Genomic DNA, 21397 nt, shown 5'->3' on the forward strand with positions numbered 1-21397 from the left:
CTCAAAAAAAAAAAAGACGGGCTTCCCTGGTGGCGCAGTGGTTGAGAGTCCACCTGCCGATGCAGGGGATACGGGTTCGTGCCCGGGTCTGGGAAGATCCCACATGCTGCAGAGCGGCTGGGCCCGTGAGCCATGGCTGCTGAGCCTGCGCGTCCGGAGCCTGTGCTCTGCAACGGGAGAGGCCACAACAGTGAGAGGCCCGCGTACTGCAATCAATCAATCAATAAATCAATAAATCAATGAATGAATGAATGAATGAATGCTGTATCAGGAAATGGGAATTTGACTCCTGGACAAGACACTGGGGTGTTCCCTGCCTCAATTTCCACATCGATAAAGTACCCTAGCCAGCTCATAAAGTTATCATATGCCATAATAGAGTGATTCAATTACCCTTTAATGTAGCTTCTTGATAGAACTTTCTCTCTGACTTTAAGCATCATTTATGATTTTTACAAAGCAAATGTACTCTGAAGCTGCAAAGACTGAGCCATATATACCCTCTGTAAAGAAACAATTAATTTTTAAAATAGTTTCAGAGATTATCAGACTCCCAGTGATGTCTGAGATGGGCATGGGTGAGGGAAAATCTATGCCACTGTCAGTATGGATGGAGTGGCTTGCTGGATCCAGCCAATAACTGCTCCTGAGAAACAATTGGGTGCATCTCTTTCCAACACTGGATTCAGTGACTTCACATTGATAGTGAAACTGGCTGTGGTACTTTTGTGTGTTTTGTTTTGTTTGTTAAACCTTTACCAACACAACATCATGCTCAGTTAGTCTGAGATGAATCCTTTGGTTCTAGCTTGAATTTTGGAGAATTAAACCCATACTCAGTAAGACATTCCATTCTGCCCCATAATCTACCTCTAATGTTCCTCATAAAGATGTTATAACACAACTACTGGGTAAATTGCCCTAATAAGGCTTGAGGCCCAACTGCTAAAGCATCTTTATGAAAGCAATCTGGAAATCACACATCAGTCCTCCTTGGAGACTCTTCACTATTAAATAAGGGATTTGTCCAGACCATCACCAGAGACCTCAGCTTATATCACAAGGTATATTTGATGTTTTTGGAGCAGAAGTTTCTAACTCATGGGGATTCTTTTTTTTTTTTTTTTTTTTTTTTTTTTGCTGTACGTGAGCCTCTCACTGTTGTGGCCTCTCCCGTTGCGGAGCACAGGCTCCGGACGCGCAGGCTCAGCGGCCATGGCTCACAGGCCCAGCCACTCCGCGGCATGTGGGATCCTCCCGGACCGGGGCACGAACCCGCGTTCCCTGCATCGGTAGGCGGACTCTCAACCACTGCGCCACCAGGGAAGCCCTAGTATTACTTTTTTTAGGTCTCAGTTGTCCTTTCTACAAGAGGCACTTTCAAGAGAAAATGTTGATAAAGACAGGGACGGGATCAGACTATTTTATTGTAAGTCTCAAATCAGTTTGACCACTTCATCTCTCAAACACGCCTCTGTCAGGATTTGAGTGGCTATGGGTTGCTGTGTTCAGATCTAGACAGGATTAGACTGGGCTGCTGTTACAGACCCAGAATTGGTGTGAATTTATAGATACAGCACAGAGCTTCCATGAAACTGAGCTATGTCAAGCGATAAACCAGATGGAGCAGAGTTTGAAGAGTGTATATGCTCTTTAGTTGGGGATGGCAAATTTATCATGTATTATATTGTTCTAGAACAAAGGAAAATATGAATGTGATTAAAAGTTGGTTTGGTTTTTGTTAGTTTGGTCTCCTAAATGGGTTTGTTTGTTAATATCCCACCCTGTGGACAAGATCTCAGAATGGTACAATAGGCCAGTTTTGGTCCACTAAGAAAAAGAAATTGCTGGGACTTCCCTCGTGGTCCAGTGGTAAAGAATCTGCCTTCCAGTGCAGGGGACCCAGTTTCGATCCCTGGTCAGGGAACTAAGATCCCACATGCCGCAGGGCAACTAAGCACGTGTGCCACAACTACTGAGCGCGCACGCGCCTCAACTAGAGAGAGAAAACCCGCACACCACAACTAGAGAGAAGCCCGTGCTCTGCAATAACAACAACAAAAAGATCCCCCATGCCTCAAATGAAGATCCCGTGGGCCACAACTAAGACCCAATGCAGCCAAATAAATAAATAAATAAAGGGGGGGAAAGAGGCTAGCCATCAAAGCCTTGGGAAAAAAATAAAGAAATTGCCAAGGACTAAGTTCAGTTCCTAAAGATATTTTCACATGTCTCAAGGGCTAAGAATAAGTATAGACTCTGAAGTCTATGCATTCTTCATTGTGTAATTTATTTTCAAAAATTGACCCCTTAGAATTAAGATAACTATTTTTTTCTTAAAATAATGTGTATGACAGCTCAATACCAGACAAACAACCCAATCAAAAAACAGGCAGAAGATCTAAAAAAACACTTCTCCAAAGAAGACATACAGATGGCCAACAGGCATATGAAAAAATGCTCAACATCACTAATTATAGGGAAATGCAAATCAAAACTGCAATGAGGTATCATCTCACTCCAGTCACAATGACTATCTTCAAAAAGTCTACAACTAATAAATGCTGGAGAGGGTGTGGAGAAAAGGGAACCCTCCTACACTGTTGGTGGGAATGTAAATTGGTGCAGCCACTATGGAAAACAGTATGAAGGTTCCTTAAAAACTAAAAGTACAGTTGCCATATGATCCTGCAATCCTATTCCTGGCCATATATCCAGAGAAAACTGTAATTTGAAAAGATACATGCACCCCCTATGTTCACAGCAGCTCTATTTACAATAGCCAAGACATGGAAGAAACCTAAATGTCCATCGACAGATGAATGGATAAAGAAGATGTGGTAAATATATACAATGGAGTATTATTCAGCTGTAAAAGAGAATGGAATATGCCATTTTCAGCAAGATGGATGAACCTAGAGATTATCGTACTAAGTGAAGTAAGCCAAAGACAAATATTTTGTGATATCGCTTATATGTGGAATCTAAAAAAAATGATACAAATGAATTTATTTCCAAAACAGAAATAGACCCACAGACATAGATAACAAACTTATGGATACCAAAGGGGAAAGGGGCGGGGGGAGGGATAAATTAGGAGTTTGGGATTAACATATACACACTACTGTATATAAAATAGATAAGCAACAAGGACCTACTGTATAGCACAGGGAACTGCACTAAATATTTTGTAATAACCTATAAGTGTTCAAGTCAAAAAAACAATAAAGTATGTGAATTTTCAGTATACTCCATAGAAATTTGGAATTTGTATTATATTTTCTGTTAAACCAAAGAGATATTAGGGAGTGTCTACTAGGAATATTAATCTTGATTATGTAGATTTTTGGAGAGAGAGATGTTACTCACAATCTTATATATAAAGTATCTGTTGTTTTCTCCACAGAAGAGAAGGAAATAGGAGTAATTTTAACTGTTTGAGATTCTGAAGAATCACTGCCTAGTCAAGTCTATTTGATAAATATAAGAGGCAAACAGAGGAATAGAAACACTCTGAAAGAAAAGAATGACAATATGGAGTTATGTGGCTTTTTAAAGCCTATTTGAAAGATTAGAATTTTTTAAATATCAGGGTTCTGATTAGCATTATAGCTAGAGCAGCTATCTCTCACTGAGAGGTTGGGACAGGTTTGCCTGAACCAAGTTCTCGAGACCCAGAAGTTGTTTGCCGGGCAAAATGAGAGAGAAAGAAGCAAAGTTATGGATGTAGGGACTTTTTTAACATTGTTCTACATACTCTGCTTCATAGTAGCTCTTTCCTTTTATAACCAGTTCTCAGTTTTCTAGGGTGATGAGGAATTAACATGAAAAAGTTGAAATCGGTATATCTATAGCTTTAACTTCCTTTTATCTTCACTGTCATACCTTTTCCTGTAGCCGAAGAGTGATGCCAGTACAATATCTGTGCTCATTCTCTGCTGGACCTAATTGCTGGTCAAGGTGCACAAGGAAAGAAATGGAAGAAGAAAAAAAGAAGAGAATGGGGAAGTGAAATGATAGAGTGAGAAAAGCCAGGACTGGGGGCTTGAAGACTTGGCCTCTGAGTCTGGGATACCACTACCTTCCCACGTAACCTCGGGCAAGTGGAGCTACTGGGGCTCAGTTTCCCAATCCATAAAACGAGGCTAACACAAGATTGTAAATCAACTGTACTCCAATAAAAATTAATTAAAAAAAAAAGAGAACAGACTTGTGGTTGCCAAGCAGTGGAGGGGATGGGGGGGCAGTGGTGGTGGAAGGATGGGTTAGGAGTTTGGGACTAACAGGTACAAACTATTATATATAGGATGGATAAACAACAAGGTCCTACTGTGGGGGAACTATATGCAATATCCTATGATAAACCATAATGGAAAAGAATATGAAAAAGTATATATGTGTGTGACTTTGCAGAAATTAACACATTGTAAATCAACTATACTTGGATAAAATAAATTTAAAAAAAAAACCTAAAGCCGGAAACACCTGAAATGAATTGTTAGTGCCACAGTATTATATGAACTACAAAGTCATTATGTGAACAACAAAATAAGTAAGATGAGCTAAAACAGACTAACCTGTAGGAAGAGCTAAAAGCAGGAATGTACAAAAATAAATATGTCTTAATATCTATTTCTTGAGGACATATTTCCTCCTTGAGCCCTGCCATACCACCACTTACTTTTTACTTTAAAATCTTAGTTGTTTTAAATCTTCCTACGTTCAGAAGTTGCAGACATTTCCAATGCCAAATAGAAAAAGAAAGAAAAAAATACAGCAAATAAAGGAAGAAAATTAACACAGAATTCAGTGTACGACCCAATTGTTTACTTCCAATATTGTTTGAAATGGTTTTAGTAGATTTTTAACAAGCAACTCAAAAAACATTCATAGTGTCCTACCGTGCGCTTAGTATAGGACCCCAAAGTCAAATAAGCTCTTTTCCCTGCCTTCTATTACATCTGACTTGATCCTTAATTATTCTCAAACTCATGAAGGCTTTTCAATGGGAGAAAAAAAATCATGTACAGAAATAGTGATGGAAGAGTCTTTGTTCAGTGTAAACAAACTTAGTTGCTGCATACTGTTCTGAGAAAGTCACTGTTAATAATTATTGGATCCAGGGAGCTTGCATTCAGATTCTGTAACATTTATTGAGGATCGAGCACTTTGCTCAGCTTAGGAAAAACCAGCATCCTCTGCTTGATACCCTCTCCTTAAAGGGCTGATGAGCATGGGAATGGGATCCTAGCAATGCCGTCAAGCCAATAGAACCACCACTAGCTTGGCCAAAAATAATTGCTGAGGGTCCTAGACCCTCAAGGTCCATAGTGAAAATATTCTTTCTCTTAACATGGCTGGAAACAGACAGCCCATTTTTCAAATTCTTTTGGCTGCTTTATCTTTCCTCGGTTCTATGCTGAGCGAACTTGAGCTGAAACGGTTGGTTGTGCTATAGACGTGATCATACTAACCCAGCCCCACTCTCCTGAAGCTGTGAGTGCAGGGCATCCTAGAAGCCACCTGCATCCAATCACTGGATGCTGCTCAGGACACTTATTACATCCATCTCTTCCACTCCATCCCTAGTACAAGTGCAAACCATCCTCTGTCTCACATGGATAATTGCAACAGCTTCCTGATCAGTAGCCCTAACTCTCCCTTCAGTCTGTGGCCCACACCGAAGTTGGACAGATGTACAGAAAACAGAAAACCAACCACGTTTCCACTGCTTAAAATTGGTCTCCACATTCTACGGAGAGTCTAGAAAGTGAAGTCCCATCTATTTCAAATGGATCCAAGTCTCTGCAGGATCTGGCTTCTACCTTCCTCTCTAAACTCATTCCCTCATTCATCTCTTCTCACCTTACACGTTTCTAAGAAACACACTCTTGTATTCCTCCCCAAACGCTAGGCTGTGTCATGCCCCTGTGCCTTTTTTCATATTAGCCACTCCGCTGGGAACATTCTTCCCCCCTTTCTCATGGATCACTTGTCATTCATTCTTTGAGTCTAGTACAGCATTATTTCTCCCAAGACTCCCCACTCTGAGCCTTGAGGTTGGTTCCTTCTTTTGTCAAAGCACTCAGGGTTTAGCTGATTGGCATCGGTGTGGCTGCCCTATTACACCAGAAATAACCTCAACCACTAGGACGCACATCTCTTTACATCCCCAGTAACTAGCACATTTAGAACACATAGAGGATGTCCAATAGATGTCTGTTTAACTAAACAAAAAAAAAATTAAATTTGATTTCATGAAACTAGATGTTAAAGAACTGATATTAACTCATAAGCATAATAACCTCTTTCTTATCCAAAAATTCAGAAACTGTTTAAATAAGCTGTTCCAGAATTTTTCTAGCAATCAAGCTTACCAGTTTGTTTCCAGAATCTATTTTCTCTTCTGAGGTAACTGAAAAAAACATTTTCCAGTCTTCCATCTTTTGGCCTCCATTCTGTTTCGGGTAGTTTGTCCAAGTTTACCAACAGTATTTCTGTCACTTCACCTGCAAGTCCTCTTTGGATCTTGGCATGAAATTTCTCTGAATCTGGACATTGAACTCATTTTTAAATGATGGTCATATCTCTTTTGAAAGCTTTACCTTGTCATATTTCTTTCTTATTTCCATTTAAAGAACATTCTCTCTTAAAGGAGATAAAAACACATCTATAGCATCCATTTAACATAAGTATCATGTGGTCAAAACATCATACTCTCATAATTGCCCGCCCTTAAGAATTATTGCCAGCACCTCAGTTTTTTTAGACAGAGCTAGGGTGAAGACGACTTGGAGATAGTGCTCTTTTCTCTATTTCAACAAACTTCCTGATGCTCAATATACAGAGCATCTCAGAAGAGTTTCATGATTTTTTTTCTAAGTGACACTTGTTCTCCTCTTACATCGTGTATCTTACTGTACTCAGAGAAGCTTGATTCTTACATTTTTTCTCTGAACAGTAACATAACTCAAATTTTTTTTTAATCTTTCTTACCTCTCTCCCTTCCCCAATACCACACAGAGTAATTTCTGTGCTAAAAAAGATCACTTGGTCCCAGCTTAAAAAAAAAAAAAAAAAAAAAACACTTTTGTAATAAGCTCAAAGTATATCAGAAGTGAGTTAAAATTATCCACTTGACAAATTCTTGAGTACTTATAATATACCAGCCGATGTGCTTCTAAGGATATAAAGACATAAAGACGTGTGGAATGTGGTCCCTGATCTTGAGATGCTTCTAGAGCTCTGATAAAAACAAAGAATGGTGTATAAGAATGGTGGCTTTAATATTTTAGCTTTTCAAAGAGGTGCTAAATCACAAGGCCATTTGGGGAGTGTAATGTGTGTCACCTACACTGTGGCGGATACAGAGAACTGGGGTCTGGCTCTACCTGGAAAGTCTCAGTGTAGGAGATAAGCTGATTGGCTGCTTTGATGGATGAGCAAAAAAGAGGGAGTGCATTAGGATTAGGCAGTATTCCTAGGGTTTATCAAGGCAAAGGATGCAGGAGGGTTGCCGTGGACCAGAAGTGAGCCATGCACACAATAGAGAGCCAGAATGGAACCATCTTAGGTCTTGTCCAAAAGCGCCATCTAGAGGGATGAACAATCCCCAGCACAAGTATTGCCGAATGCTGATGGTTGAGGAAGAATTAAGTGACCAGCCAGGATAGGGATGTGGTCACCCTCATCAAGGGAATTGCAGATGAGAAATACCCAACTATGGGAACAAGAGATCTCCAAAGAACACACAAAAGTGCCCATGAGAAACAGAATCCGCTTTCTTCCATCTTCTAAGATCCGAGAATGTGATCACCGTGATAAAAACCCATCAAGAAAGACCTTTCCTGCTCCCCTTGCCCCTCTTCCCTCTTTCTTGTCCCAGGCTTGGAGGTATCAGAAACATCTATTAGCAACAGTGGGGAAATTGAGTGAAACTTCTGGGTCAAAAGAGAGGATGGGGGCTTCCCTGGTGGCACGGTGGTTGAGAGTCCGCCTGCTGATGCGGGAGACACGGGTTCGTGCCCCAGTCCGGTAAGATCCCACATGCCGCAGAGCGGCTGGGCCCGTGAGCCATGGCCGCTGAGCCTGCGTGTCCGGTGCCTGTGCTCTGCAACGGGAGAGGCCACAACAGTGAGAGGCCCGCGTACCGCAAAAAAAAAAAAAAAGAGAGGATGATCACCCCACCCTTCTCTGAGTGCAGGCCCCTACCTGCAGTGCACCTAAAGACAGCAACTAGCAAGTGTGACCCATCACTGCAGTTATAGAGCAATGCAAACTGTCAGGGGAGCACGGGGTAAGGAACAACTAACCTCTTAAGGGCATATATGGCCTCCCAAAGCAGGTAACCCAATCAAAGTCTTACAGAAGGACTGTGTGAAATTAACATGTTGGGAAGGGAGTTTCAGCTCAGAGAACATCACCAGCGAAGATGGAGGCCATGACCATGTGCTGTGCTGGCTCATGGAGAGCTAGTGTAACTGGAACACAGGGCACAGGGTCAGGTGTCATACATTATGACTCCAGAAAGAATGGACTCAAGTCAGATTATGGGAGCTCTTATACACCATGGTCAAAGTTTTGGTAAAACTCTCCACAGCACAAAGAGATCTACTAAAATACATCCTGAGCAAATAGTACTTATTACTTTGGCTTTCTACCTTCCAAAATGTAAACTTCATTCCAATATGCTTCTACGTTGCATTGTGTTTCCCAAGGTATCATCTCTGTAATGTTGATTTTCCATTTACTGTCTCAGGAGTCATGCCTCCATGGTGAAGCTGCTGCCTGGTGTTTACATTTGTTTGCCTCTGGATTTCACAGTCCAAAGAAAAACATTCATTTCCAAACCTTTTTCGTGACAGTCTATCTAGTGTAACAGCTAAACCTTGTGTAAGCCTTGAAGAGTCAGCTAAGTTCATAGGCTGCTTTTTAGAACTGGGAGAACTGGAGATGGATGGGTTTGTCTGCTTGGCTGAATCTTGACTTTCTCATTGTCAAGCTTTTCCTCCCATCAGATGTGCTGTTCTCTTCCACGTACCCTCAGAGTCTGATGCCCGCCCCAGCTGCCTTCAGCCTTCTCTTTCGGGGGGGCGGGCTTTTCTGCCTCTGGGGGTAGCATTTCTGGCATCTCAGCTAACAAGATCCCCAGAATTTCTATCTTTGTAATAAGCAAATGTTATGGTAAAAGGCATAGCCGCAGCCCCCAAATTCAGACCCCTGGACTGCCCCTCAACATGAAAGGCACTTCTCTCCTGAGAAAAAGCCTCCTGAATTCCCCACCATCTTTTCCCAAACAATAGCTGACTTTACCTGGGTTACAAGCTAGTTGGCCAGTTTTTCCCAATTGGGAAATTTCTTTGTGCCACAGATATCTCTTTTTTTTTTTTTTTTTTTTTTTTTTTTCTTTTTGCAGTATGCGGGCCTCTCACTGTTGTGGCCTCTCCCGTTGCGGAGCACAGGCTCCGGATGCGCAGGCCCAGCGGCCATGGCTCACGGGCCCAGCCGCTCCGCGGCATATGGGATCCTCCCAGACCGGGGCACGAACCCGTATCCCCTGCATCGGCAGGCGGACTCTCAACCACTGCGCCACCAGGGAGGCCCCACAGATATCTCTTAAAGCAGAAAAATGAATAGAATTCTAACTGATTTTATCTCACTGCACTTCCTGGAATCAAAGCCATGGCATGTGACTCCTTGATGTGTTTTTTTGTGTGTGTTTTGCTTGTTTTTCGTCGAGCCTGTGCGAACTGTCATGTCTGATGATTGTGACAAACACCCAGGCTCCCACAGGGCCAAAGGAGAGGGGGCCTGGGAGGCTGAAGCAGTCTTCGTTTGTCCTTTTATGTCTCCCTAGAGCCTGCCCTGCACTTTGGTGTTGATGAAAGTGCTGGCTCCATGGAGGTTTGTGTCTGGAGAACAGGCACTGACCTTTCCCGAGTGTCCTCTGTCACCGTGCACTCCAGGAAGACAGAGCCGGCACCAGCAGAAGGTGAGCGGGCCATTTTAAAATGTATCATTATCATGACATGAGTATAGGGTAAGGTCTAGTCTGTCAGTGTAGCATGCCTAGTCTTTGTGGATGGGCTCTGATTTAAAGTTTCTCCTACCTGGGCACATAGAATGACTTCTGCTCTTTATAAAATAAATAGAATATTCATTCAGCGACCTTTATGATTTGTTCATTAACCACTTGCCTGGGACCAAATTAATCTTCCAAAGTTGAGAACATTTGTAGATACCATAAGCTGCTCATAAACAGTATTTCAGATCAAGACATACCTGTGATGGCTGAGCAGGTCCCAACTCCTGGGTGAATCCAGGAATCTGTTAGCTCCTAGGAGGGTAGGACAGTCTCACTTCTGATTCTTGGACATTTTCCTTGGCTTCAAGCAGCATGTCCTCATGTCCCACTTCCTTTTGCCTTTCTTGATGTGGACAATCAAAGCCTGGTTGGCAGTGGAGCTAAATGGTTCTGAATACCACTTCCTCTGGTGAGCCTGTCAGCTGCTTTACCAGAAAAAAAAAAAAAAAAAAAAAAAAAAAAAACATAAAAAGCACAGGATTCAGAAAAAGAAAGGGAAATTTCCATCTACGTTGATACCCACATTTTTTCATTTGCTAACAGGGACATTTTAGTCTCCTGGGATGTGGACAGGCAGCAGAGTTAAGGATTAGCATCGTATACAACCAAGACGCATGAGAATATGTAAAGATAAAAACTAAATAAAAACACAAATCCTGCAAATAAAACTCAGCAGTCTAAAACCTACATGAACTGACAAGACAAAAAGAGAAAATGTATCTATGAAAACATGAACCCAGTTTCAACATGTACCCCAGAAACAGTTAAGGAAACTAAAGGCAGCTTTACAGCCCAGAGCTTGCTCTTAGGAGAATTAACGTGTTATAACACTTGAGGGAATATATCACATCATACTGTACAGGATACCAGTAATGATCCTTAAAGTTCTTTTGTTGTTTTGCTCTTTTTTTTTTCTTGCTTTCCTTTCTTTCTCGTAATTTTCAGACAGAGCTATTTCTCACTCTATATATATTTGTTGGGCTTCCCTGGTGGTGCAGTGGTTGAGAGTCTGCCTGCCGATGCAGGGGACACGGGCTCGTGCCCCAGTCCGGGAAGATCCCACATGCCGCGGAGCGGCTGGGCCTATGAGCCATGGCCGCTGAGCCTGCGCGTCCAGAGCCTGTGCTCCGCAATGGGAGAGGCCACAACAGTGAGAGGCCCACGTACCACAAACAAGCAAACAAACAAAAAACTTAGAATGCAACTCCTACAGAGACATTCTCCTCTATACTCACAGTACAAGCATAAAATCAGGAAATTAACTGATACGTTACCACAATCTCATCTTCAGACGTCATTCAAGTTCCACCCGTTGTCCCCCAAATCATAGCAAAACAATCCAGTTCAGAATCACACATTGTATTTAGTCATCATGTCTTTCAGTTTTCTTCCATCTGGACAGTTCCTTGTCTTTCCTTGACTTTCATGACTTTGATATTTTTCAAGATTACAAACCAGGGGGAAGGGATAAATTAGGAGTTTGGGATTAACATATACACACTACTACATATAAAATAGATAACCAACAAGGGCCTACTCTATAGCACAGGGAACTCAGTATTCTATAATAACCGATATGGGAAAAGAATCTGAAAAAAATAGATATATGTATATGTACAACTGAATCACTTTGCTGTACACCTGAAACTAACACAACATTGTAAATAAACTATGCTCCAATATAAACTAAAAATTTTAAAAAAAAGATTACAAACCAGTTTTGTAAAATATCCCCCAGTTTGGGCTTGTCTGATGTTTCCTCATAATCAGATTCAGGCTATGCATCTCCAGCAGGAATATCACAGAGATGGTACTGCATTCTCATTGCATTCTACCCAACTGCACACAATTTCAATTTATCCCACTGTTGGTGGTATTAACTTTGACCACTTGGTTAAAGTGGTACCTGCCAGGTTTCTTTACTATAAAGTTACTTTTCTTCCTTTGCAATTAAGAAGACTTTTGTGGAGAGATACTTTAAGACAATGTAAATATTCTATTCCTCCATTTATTTATATATTTATCTATATCACTCAGGGTTTCCTATTTTAGTCTCTTAATTATAATTTGTCATGACATTGGATGACTTTTTAAATAAGTAGCAAAGAAGCGATATGACCAGGTGAGCCAGCTTGCAAAATGATTAATAACCCAGAAAATAGCAGAACCTTCATGGCCGGGTAAATAGAGCGGAATGTTGTAAGGTTAAACCAGAGGTCTGGCAAAGGTGAATGAGTGAAACCTAGTCAAAATAAAAGTCATGATCATCATCCTAACAGTTCCAAATAGAAAAGGGAAACGCTTTCATTGCAAATTGAATTTGCCTTCAGAGAGCCGTCAGTCTATAGTGGGATTTTTGTGGAAGTGCTTGGAAGGTGATGGAGAGCATGTGGTGACAGATCACTGGCTATTGCGGCACTTGGTAGAACATGGAAATTTCCCCTTTCTGAGGATCAAGCCAAAAAAATATGCGTCTGAAAGTGCTGTGTACATAGAAGAATGCTACAGACATTCTCTGAATTTTTTTTTCTCTGAAGGAAAACTTCTGGCAGTGAATTCTGCAGTCTCACTCTTGGCTTTCCTTTCCCACTAGCGGGACTACACTATGTTGGCATTAGCCAAAAACTGGTCTTCGCTCCAGGAGTGTGTGTTGAGATGTTCCAATTGACAATCCTTGATGACCTGGGACAGCCCATCTCAGAGGGTCCAGAGAGGTTTGAATTACTTCTCCAGATGCCTCTGGGAGAACCCAGTAAAACCACCATTTTCATCAATGACACCGTCACTGACTCTAAACAGAGTGCTTGTCATTCTTTTGATTGAAAGACTTCAAGGGAGGGGAAACAGCCAAAACACATCTCCTAACAACAGTTTCCAGATCTTAGCAACTCCAGGATATCAGTGGTATTGAACTGACATTGGTGTTACATATATTCTGGTGATATGTGCAAATCTAGTTTATGTAACTGTATGAATATGTACAAACAGAGAAAGGATCCAGCTGACAAAGGATTGTTAGACCGTGCTCTTTGTTTTTTTCTATTTTCTTTTACTTTGTTACCAAGGCCAGTGAAACCCACTGTCCTCAATTAAATCAAAGGTTAGGAATAAAAGGGTCGACCTTTCTTTGCTGATTCATGCTGGACAGGAAGCACTTTTCAACTGTAGAGATACCCTCATCCTCTGTCAGTTTTTCTGGTTATAGTGCTGAGTGACCTTACTGAGATTTGCAGATAAGCCTAAACCTCCTTTTTGCCAGTTGCTCAGTTTTCCTCCACAAGTCTTTATCAGGGCTACTTAGAAGGGAAATCCTTTCATCAACTCTCCCTTCTTTTGCAAACTCCTTTATAAAAGAAGATAATAAACAATAAATTGTAAAAATGCAAGTATCGTAAGAGAGAACAAAGAAAATTTAAAGAGTTGTAAAATCTTCAAACTGCCAATTGCTTCTTTACTCATTTTAAGCTGACAATATAAATCACCATTATTGTGCCTCAGCTAATATTACATAAATTAGAGTTTCCAAACTATTTTGAAAACCACATCTTTGTGCCCCATCATTATCTTTTAGGTATTTCTTGTAAAAACACTTTTTAAATTTGTATTACAGACATGACTTAACGTATTCTCAAGCCAGCATGGCACATGACAGAAGCCATTTCAAGAAGTCATCTCCTGGTACCAGCTCACACTGGTCAGAATGGCCATCATCAAAAAGTCTACAAATAACAAATGCTGGAGAGGTGTGGAGAAAAGAGAACCCTCCTACACTGTTGGTGGGAATGTAAATTGGTGCAGCCACTGTGGAGAACAGTATGGAGGTTCCTCAGAAAACTAAAAATAGAGTTGCCATATGATCCAGCAATCCCACTCCTGGGCATATATCCAGACAAAACTGTAATTCGAAAAGATACATGCACCTGTATGTTCATAGCAGCACTATTCACAATAGCCAAGACATGGAAACAATGTAAATGTCCATCAACAAATGACTGGATAAAGAAGATGTGGTACATATACACAATGGAATACTACTCAGCCATACAAAAGAATGAAATAATGCCATTTGCAGCAACATGAATGGACCTAAAGATTATCATACTAAGTGAAGTCAGAAACAGAAAAACAAATACCATATGATATCACTTATATGTGGAATCTAAAATATGACACAAATGAACTTACTTACAAAACAGAAACAGACTCACAGACATAGAGAATAGACCTGTGGCTACCAAGGGGGAGGGTGGATGGGGGAGGGATGGATTGGGAATTTGGGGTTAGCAGATGTAAACTATTATATATAGGGTGGATAAACAACAAGATTCTACTGTATAACACAGGGAACTATATTCAATATGCTATAATAAACCATAATGGAAAAGAATTTGAAAAAGAATATATATGTGTATATATATATATGTATAAATGAATCACTTTGCTGTACACCAGAAAGTAACACAACATTGTATTATTTGATAAAAAATAAATTTAAAAAACTACAAATGCAAAAAAAAAAAAGCAGCAGCAGCCATCTCCCAAAATACTGAGCAAGTGTAAGAAGGCTCTTGACTACCATGGGGTCTGCACAGATAGGTAGAGAAGTCGTTCTCTCCCATCAGCCCAGGTTTTGCTTCATTGCTAGACAACATCAGCTTCGCCAACCAGAGAGGAGATTTCTCCAAGCTACTTCACAACTCTTCACCTCACTTCTCCCTCTGTAAAATGAGAAGTTTGCACTCCATTTCTGTTAAGATCCCTTTCAGTTCTAATTCCTGTCTGAGTAAATATCTACCAACAGAAAGTCACCCTCATCTTCCAATTTTCCCAACCACCACAATCAAAAATCTTTTAAACTCAAATTCAACAAACACTTACTGGCCTTCTCCAGCATGTCAGAGAGATATGGATCCTTCATAAATGTTTAAAAAAATAATAATAATGAGAAAACTACGTCTTGGCCATGATAATTCTCAGATACACCCAACAGGTCCTACTGATGCCCTGACTTAGTCTCCAAATGAAGCAACCAATTTGACCTTCCCACTGAGTACTTCTGTGCCCAGGAGAAATTCACATTATCAGCCTTGTTAAAAAAAAAAAAAAAAAGCCATGGAGGATTCTATTTTGCACCTGAAATTAATCCTAGCCTTTCAGTGTTTTGCAGAAAATCACTCTCTTTCTCTCCCTTATTCTGTCTTTTGTTAAGGAATTACATTCAGATGAACGCAGTGCTTATGCATACATCTTTTTTTCTGGGTGCCATTACCCACAGCGATTTCTATGAAGTTGATCTGTTACATTCCCAGTTTCCTCCCAGTAAGACATGCCAGGGAAGCAAAACTAAGTTTTTTAGGCTTCTAGGATAAAAACTAGTGTATTCTAGATACAACCTACGGTGTATTTGGTAGCTGGGTAATGAAAGTGATCTAACGGCTTAAAAGAGTGAAACATGCCTCATTTCCTTCTAAGAAAGGAACTACACACACTATGGAAAATTGGGCTCATTTTCACTCTTCACATATTCTTCCCCGGTGATAACATTTTTATGGAGAAAAAGCATATACATTTTTCCTCATTTAATATTTTAGTTTTCTTAGGGATTTGGAAGGCATAATGGAGATATACCAGATGCCCATGATGTCACTGTTACTGTGTAAACTATGAATGGAAAGATGTTGTACATTTCATTCCAGCACCCAGTGCCAAATTTAAGGAGCCCACATACAGGGTGAATGAAAAAGGCATCTAAGGGCATTCACTTCCCATAGTGGAGACACCAGCCACAGGTCCTTGCTGTGCTGCTACACCCACCAGGGCTCAGGTGATGACAGAGGATGACTCCACAATTAGTTTTCTGCCAGGTAAGCATTCTAAAATTTATTTGACACTAGTCACCCCAATATTGCTCCTACTAACCTTTTTTATAATAATGAATAATAAGAAACCTAAATGTCCAGTACTCAGGAAATAGTTCATTGAATCATGATAGCCACTTCATAGCATAATGAATTCTAGATTATCAGTGATCATGTTGCTACTGCAAGCCTTAAAAAATATGGAAAAAACTGGGCTTCCCTGGTGGTGCAGTGGTTGAGAGTCTGCCTGCCAATGCAGGAGACACGGGTTCGTGCCCCGGTCCGGGAAGATCCCACATGCCACGGAGCGGCTGGTCCCGTGAGCCATGGCCGCTGAGCCTGCGCGTCCGGAGCCTGTGCTCCGCAACGGGAGAGGCCACAACAGTGAGAGGCCCGCGTACTGAAAAAATATATATATATATGGAAAAAACTAAAAGGACATGCCTCGAAAAGATAAGAACTTTGTGTTAGGGTAATGAGATTATCAGTAATTTTTTCCACAACTTACTGTATAGTTCTATTGGTAAACACATCTCTTCAATGGCAAGTTGTTGCTATTTATGAAATTAAGGAAATTAAACAGGTTGTAATGACTTCTCTCTACTGTATTATCACAACTTGGGACAGAGTCGTATGGGGTCCCTTTGGGAACATTAGCTCTGACTTTAGAAAAATGAGCCAGACACCAAGAAGTATATGCAAGCCATCAAAACTAAGTACAATAGAAGTGAAAAGAAAAAGAACAGGTAAGTGGAGTTCAGTAACTGGGCTTCACTGAATGTGTCTCTAAACATTGGGAGGTAAGACAAAGGAAACGAAACAAACTGAATTTGACAGGTGTAGCAGGCTGAGTAACGGCCCCCAAAGAATTCAGGTCCTAATCCATGGAACCCGTAAGCCCTATAGCTCATATGGGAAAAGCATCTTTGCCGATAGGATTAAGTTAAGGATTCTGAGGTGGGAAGATAATCCTGGGGCACCCTAACTGTATTGACAAGTGTCCTTATAGGAAGGAATCGGTGGAGATGACACAGAAAAGAAGGCAATGTGACCATAAAAGCAGAGATTGGAGTGACAAGCCATGGACGGTTGGCAGAGGCAAGAACTGGATCCTCCTCTAGAGCCCCTGGAAGAAGTGCAGCCCCACCAATGCCTTTAACGATAGCTTCCAAACTCCCACCCCCTTATAATTTCTCTTACTGTGTTAACTTCCTCAAAGCAGATTTCTTTTTTCAAAGTTCGCAACTTGAAGAGAGTGGTACATACATACGATTTATACTGTCGGATCAAGAAAGAGTGCCAACAGAGGGAATTCCCTGGAGGTCCAGTGCTTAGGACTTGGCACTCTCACTGCTGTGGCCTGGGTTCATTCCCTGGTCAGGGGACTAAGATCCCGCAAGCTTGCAGCCAAAAAAAAAGAGAAGAAGAGTGCAAACAGAGCGTTTGGAAAGAGGAGTCTGGAATATTATCAGTCCGCACTCTCCTTTGCTGGGGGCAAAGCCTTCAAATGCAGAAGAGCCAATCCTGAGTTCCCGACTCTATCTCCAGATATACCTGCTGATAAAAACAAGGGCACTCATACTCAGCATATCACCCCGAACCTTTTAAAAAAGCCAGCTTCGGGCTTCCCTGGTGGCGCAGTGGTTGAGAATCTGCCTGCTAATGCAGGGGACACGGGTTCGAGCCCTGGTCTGGGAAGATCCCACATGCTGCGGAACAACTGGGCCCGTGAGCCACAGCTACTGAGCCTGCGCATCTGGAGCCTGTGCTCCAGCAACAAAAGAGGCCTCGATAGTGAGAGGCCCGCGCACCGCGATGAAGAGTGACCCCCCGCTTGCCACAACTAGAGAAAGCCCTCGCACAGAAGTGAAGAACCAACATAGCCAAAAATAAATAAATAAACAAATGTGGGTTTAAAAAAAAATAAAAAATAAAAAAACTGGAAATAATAACAGTCCTTAAAAAAAAAAAAAAAAAAAAAAAAAGCCAGCTTCCTCCAGACTTGTTCCCAGGTGGCACAGCTCATGGGACTAGAAACTATAGGTATGGATCCTCCAAGCAGCACCATGTCCATTTGGGGGACGCAGCTCCAGTTCCTGAGCTGGCTCATGTTACTGACTTCCCTTCTACTCAGACATAAGGTTGATGTCGCAGATCAGAAAAATGACCAATCTGTAAGCTACTTTAACAGCAACCAGACAGTAACTCCACTCAGTAGTTATGGTGACTCCTCAGAAGTCTACCATGCCGCAAGCTGACCTTGACCATCCCTAGCAGCAGATATTGTCGTCAGTGCGTCAACAGGGGGACAAAAGTTTCTGACTTCAAACCAGATCAACCATGTCTCGAAAGAGACAACATACAGCAGGACACATGTGCTGAGAATAACTTTTGATGTTAAAAATGGTCCTTCCTGTGAAAGAGATGACACACTCACCCAAAACCCTTCTGTCACCACGTCTGGTTCTTTAACCACTGTTTGTACATCATCCCTATAAGGAGAGGTGGCTTATAGCTCTACCCATGAACGCCTCACCTTCGTTATAAAAATGAGATGACTCAGGCACGATTCATTTAATGACCCACACACTCAGCCTGCTTCCTTTTATAGTCTCATAATTGGATTTATAAATTTATAAATGTGAGTAGAAAAAAGCAAGTCACGATCCAAAGTTATGTAACATTTGTTCCCTTTAAAGGAAGGAGAAACCAACAAGTATAGTGAGAGGTACTAACCCAGTGCATCTCAAACTTCAGTATGAATCACCTGGAGAGCCCCCAACCCCGCTTCTCATTCGGCAGAATGGACTGTGATCTGATCTGAGCAATTGTAATTTTAACAAGCTCCCAGGTGCTGCCACTGCTGCTGGTCCTCGGACCACATGCTGCTCCTCGGACCACATGCTGCTCCAATGTAATTGAGATGTGGTGACTTAAATGCTAGTATATTACAGCTCACCAGAGGAACCCCTGCTAAAACTATCTGCAGATCCAAAATTCAACATAAAAGCATTTTCTCTGAAATAGTATTGAATGATCTTCCTGACCTAAACTAAAAGATCTGTTACCCTGATGATGTCATGTTAATATATCTGTTAAACAACTATTAAGGTTTCATTTTATTTTACTTTGGCAGTTTAAAGCAGTGCTTTTCAAAATTTCCCGTGCATATGAATCACCTTTGAGGGTCTTATTAAAATGCAGATTTTAATTCAGCAGGTCTGGCATGATGCCTTAGATTCTACATTTCTTACAAGCTCCCAGGTGAAGGTTTTAGTTTACCACTGCAAGTCCGAAGATTACTATGTTATCTCCATTTTCAAAATACATCAGATTCAGGGTGATACTTTTTTCCAAGTGCAACTTGCAGTACTGAGTGATGCCTGAGATATAAGCAGAAAAGAAAAGTAGTTTGAGAAAGAGGTGTACATGGTGAGGACGTTAGAACACTACCCCGACTGCTTCTGCTGTCAAGGTTCACCAGTGTTCAATGAGTGACTGCCTACACATAGGCAGTAATTCTAAAACTTGGTGCACAAATCCGAGTGTGAGGGCTGTGCAGGAGTATTCTGGCTCCAGATACAATGAGATAGGTTACACTATTATTTTCACAAAGAGCTGCCCCTGCCTTTAAAATGGTCATAGGAATCAGGACAACTGTGTTCTATGCCTGAAACAAGTGCATTATTGTGCACTTGATTCAACCTGTTCATACTTTTTCAACTTGAGCCTGCCTGCCCACTGAATTAATTCCCCCTGAGACACACTGACAGGAAGGGTCTGGTGTTAAGGGCTGGTGGCCTCTCAGAAATGGGACTTATAAATGTTCCTTAAAATGTTACTATACCTGAACTTATCTACCACACTGACATACTGATCTTTAAAAAATAGCAATATTTTTAAAATACACAAATACGAAATAAAATATTACAAAGCATAATCCTATTTGAGAAAAACAATTACTTGAAACCACCAACAAATTGGCAGGTTAATTGGTTAGTGTTAAATGTTAACATATTGACCCTCTTTACTATCTTATCATGTACCTGTTACACTTAACTGGACAGTATCCTTTTTTTTTGAATTTTTTTATACAGCAGGTTCTTATTAGTTATCTATTTTATACATTAAGTGTATATGTGTCAATCCCAATCTCCCAATTCATACCACCACCACCCCCCAACCCTGCTTTCCCCCCTTGGCGTCCATACGTTTGTGCCTACATGTGTTGCCATTTCTGCCTTGCAAACCGGTTCATCTGCATCATTTTTCTAGATTCCACGTATATGCGTTAATATATTTTTCTGACTTACTTCACTGTGTATGACAGTCTCTAGATGCATCCACGTCTCTACAAATGACCCAGTTTCGTTCCTTTTAATGGCTAATATTCCATTGTATATATGTACCACATCTTCTTTATCCATTCGTCTCATGATGGGCATTTAGGTTGCTTCCATGACCTGGCTATTGTAAATAGTGCTGCAGTGAACATCAGGGTGCACGTGTCTTTTTGAATTATGGTTTTCTCTGGGTATATGCCCAGTACTGGGATTGCTGGGTCATATGGTATTCTACTTTTAGTTTTTTAAGGAACCTCCATACTGTTCTCCATAGTGACTTTATCAATTTACATTCCCACCAACAGTGCAAGAGGGTTCCCTTTTCTCCACACCGTCTCCAGCATTTGTTGTTCATAGATTTTCTGACGATGCCCATTCTAACAGGTGTGAGGTGGTATCTCATTGTAGTTTTGATTAGCATTTCTCTAATAATTAGTGATGTTGAGCAGCTTTTTATGTGCTTCTTGGCCATCTGTATGTCTTCTTTGGAGACATGTCTATTTAGGTCTTCTGCCCATTTTTGGATTGGGTTGTTTTTTAATATTGTAGACAGTATCCTTTAAAGACCAACATTTAGAGATCCATAAATGCCACTACCCTCAATTAGGGCTATTCAGTTCAGATTTCCTAAGGAAATAAACAAAACTTTAACACATTAAATTGAGCATATGTAAGCACTGCTACAAAATTAAAGCACACACCTTAAGTCTACTATATGAATATGAAATACCCTAAATTTTTTTTATAAGTTTGCTATTGGAAAATTTTCCATTATCTTTTTTCTCCAAGGTTACATTAATATTTAAAAGACTGAAGTTAAAATGATTACATTTCATTAGTTTTACCTGTATATTTTCCCAATAGAATATAATCTTCCCAACAGAATATAGAGAGCCTTGCTCAATTAACTATTAAATGAAGTACTCTGGGTAACAATAGACTGTGACCATGGTCACCTGTGTAAACACCCAGCCTCTTCTAGGCTGGCTTTAGGGACCATTCCTTCCACCTATTTAAGCCCTCCTATTCCTCAACTGGAAATTGCAGAAATCAACTGGAAATTGGGTTCCAATTTTGAGTCCACTCCAACCACCAATTCCTCTTTTAAAACA

General features: G+C 40.9%; 1 protein-coding gene across 1 annotated transcript in view; it reads left to right on the forward strand.

The window, feature by feature from the left end:
- Positions 1–12907, forward strand: part of FREM3 (FRAS1 related extracellular matrix 3) — a gene marked incomplete at both ends in the record, with an annotated part of 39523 nt that extends 26616 nt beyond the window's left edge. Inside the window, 2 exon segments of the mRNA XM_082611239.1 lie at positions 9857–9991; positions 12678–12907. Coding sequence (XP_082467365.1) covers positions 9857–9991; positions 12678–12907 — 365 coding nt within the window.
- Between the last annotated feature and the right edge of the window lie 8490 nt (positions 12908–21397).

This window comes from Mesoplodon mirus (assembly GCF_964341445.2).
Source record: "Mesoplodon mirus genome assembly, chromosome: 2".
Lineage (NCBI taxonomy): Eukaryota > Metazoa > Chordata > Mammalia > Artiodactyla > Ziphiidae > Mesoplodon > Mesoplodon mirus.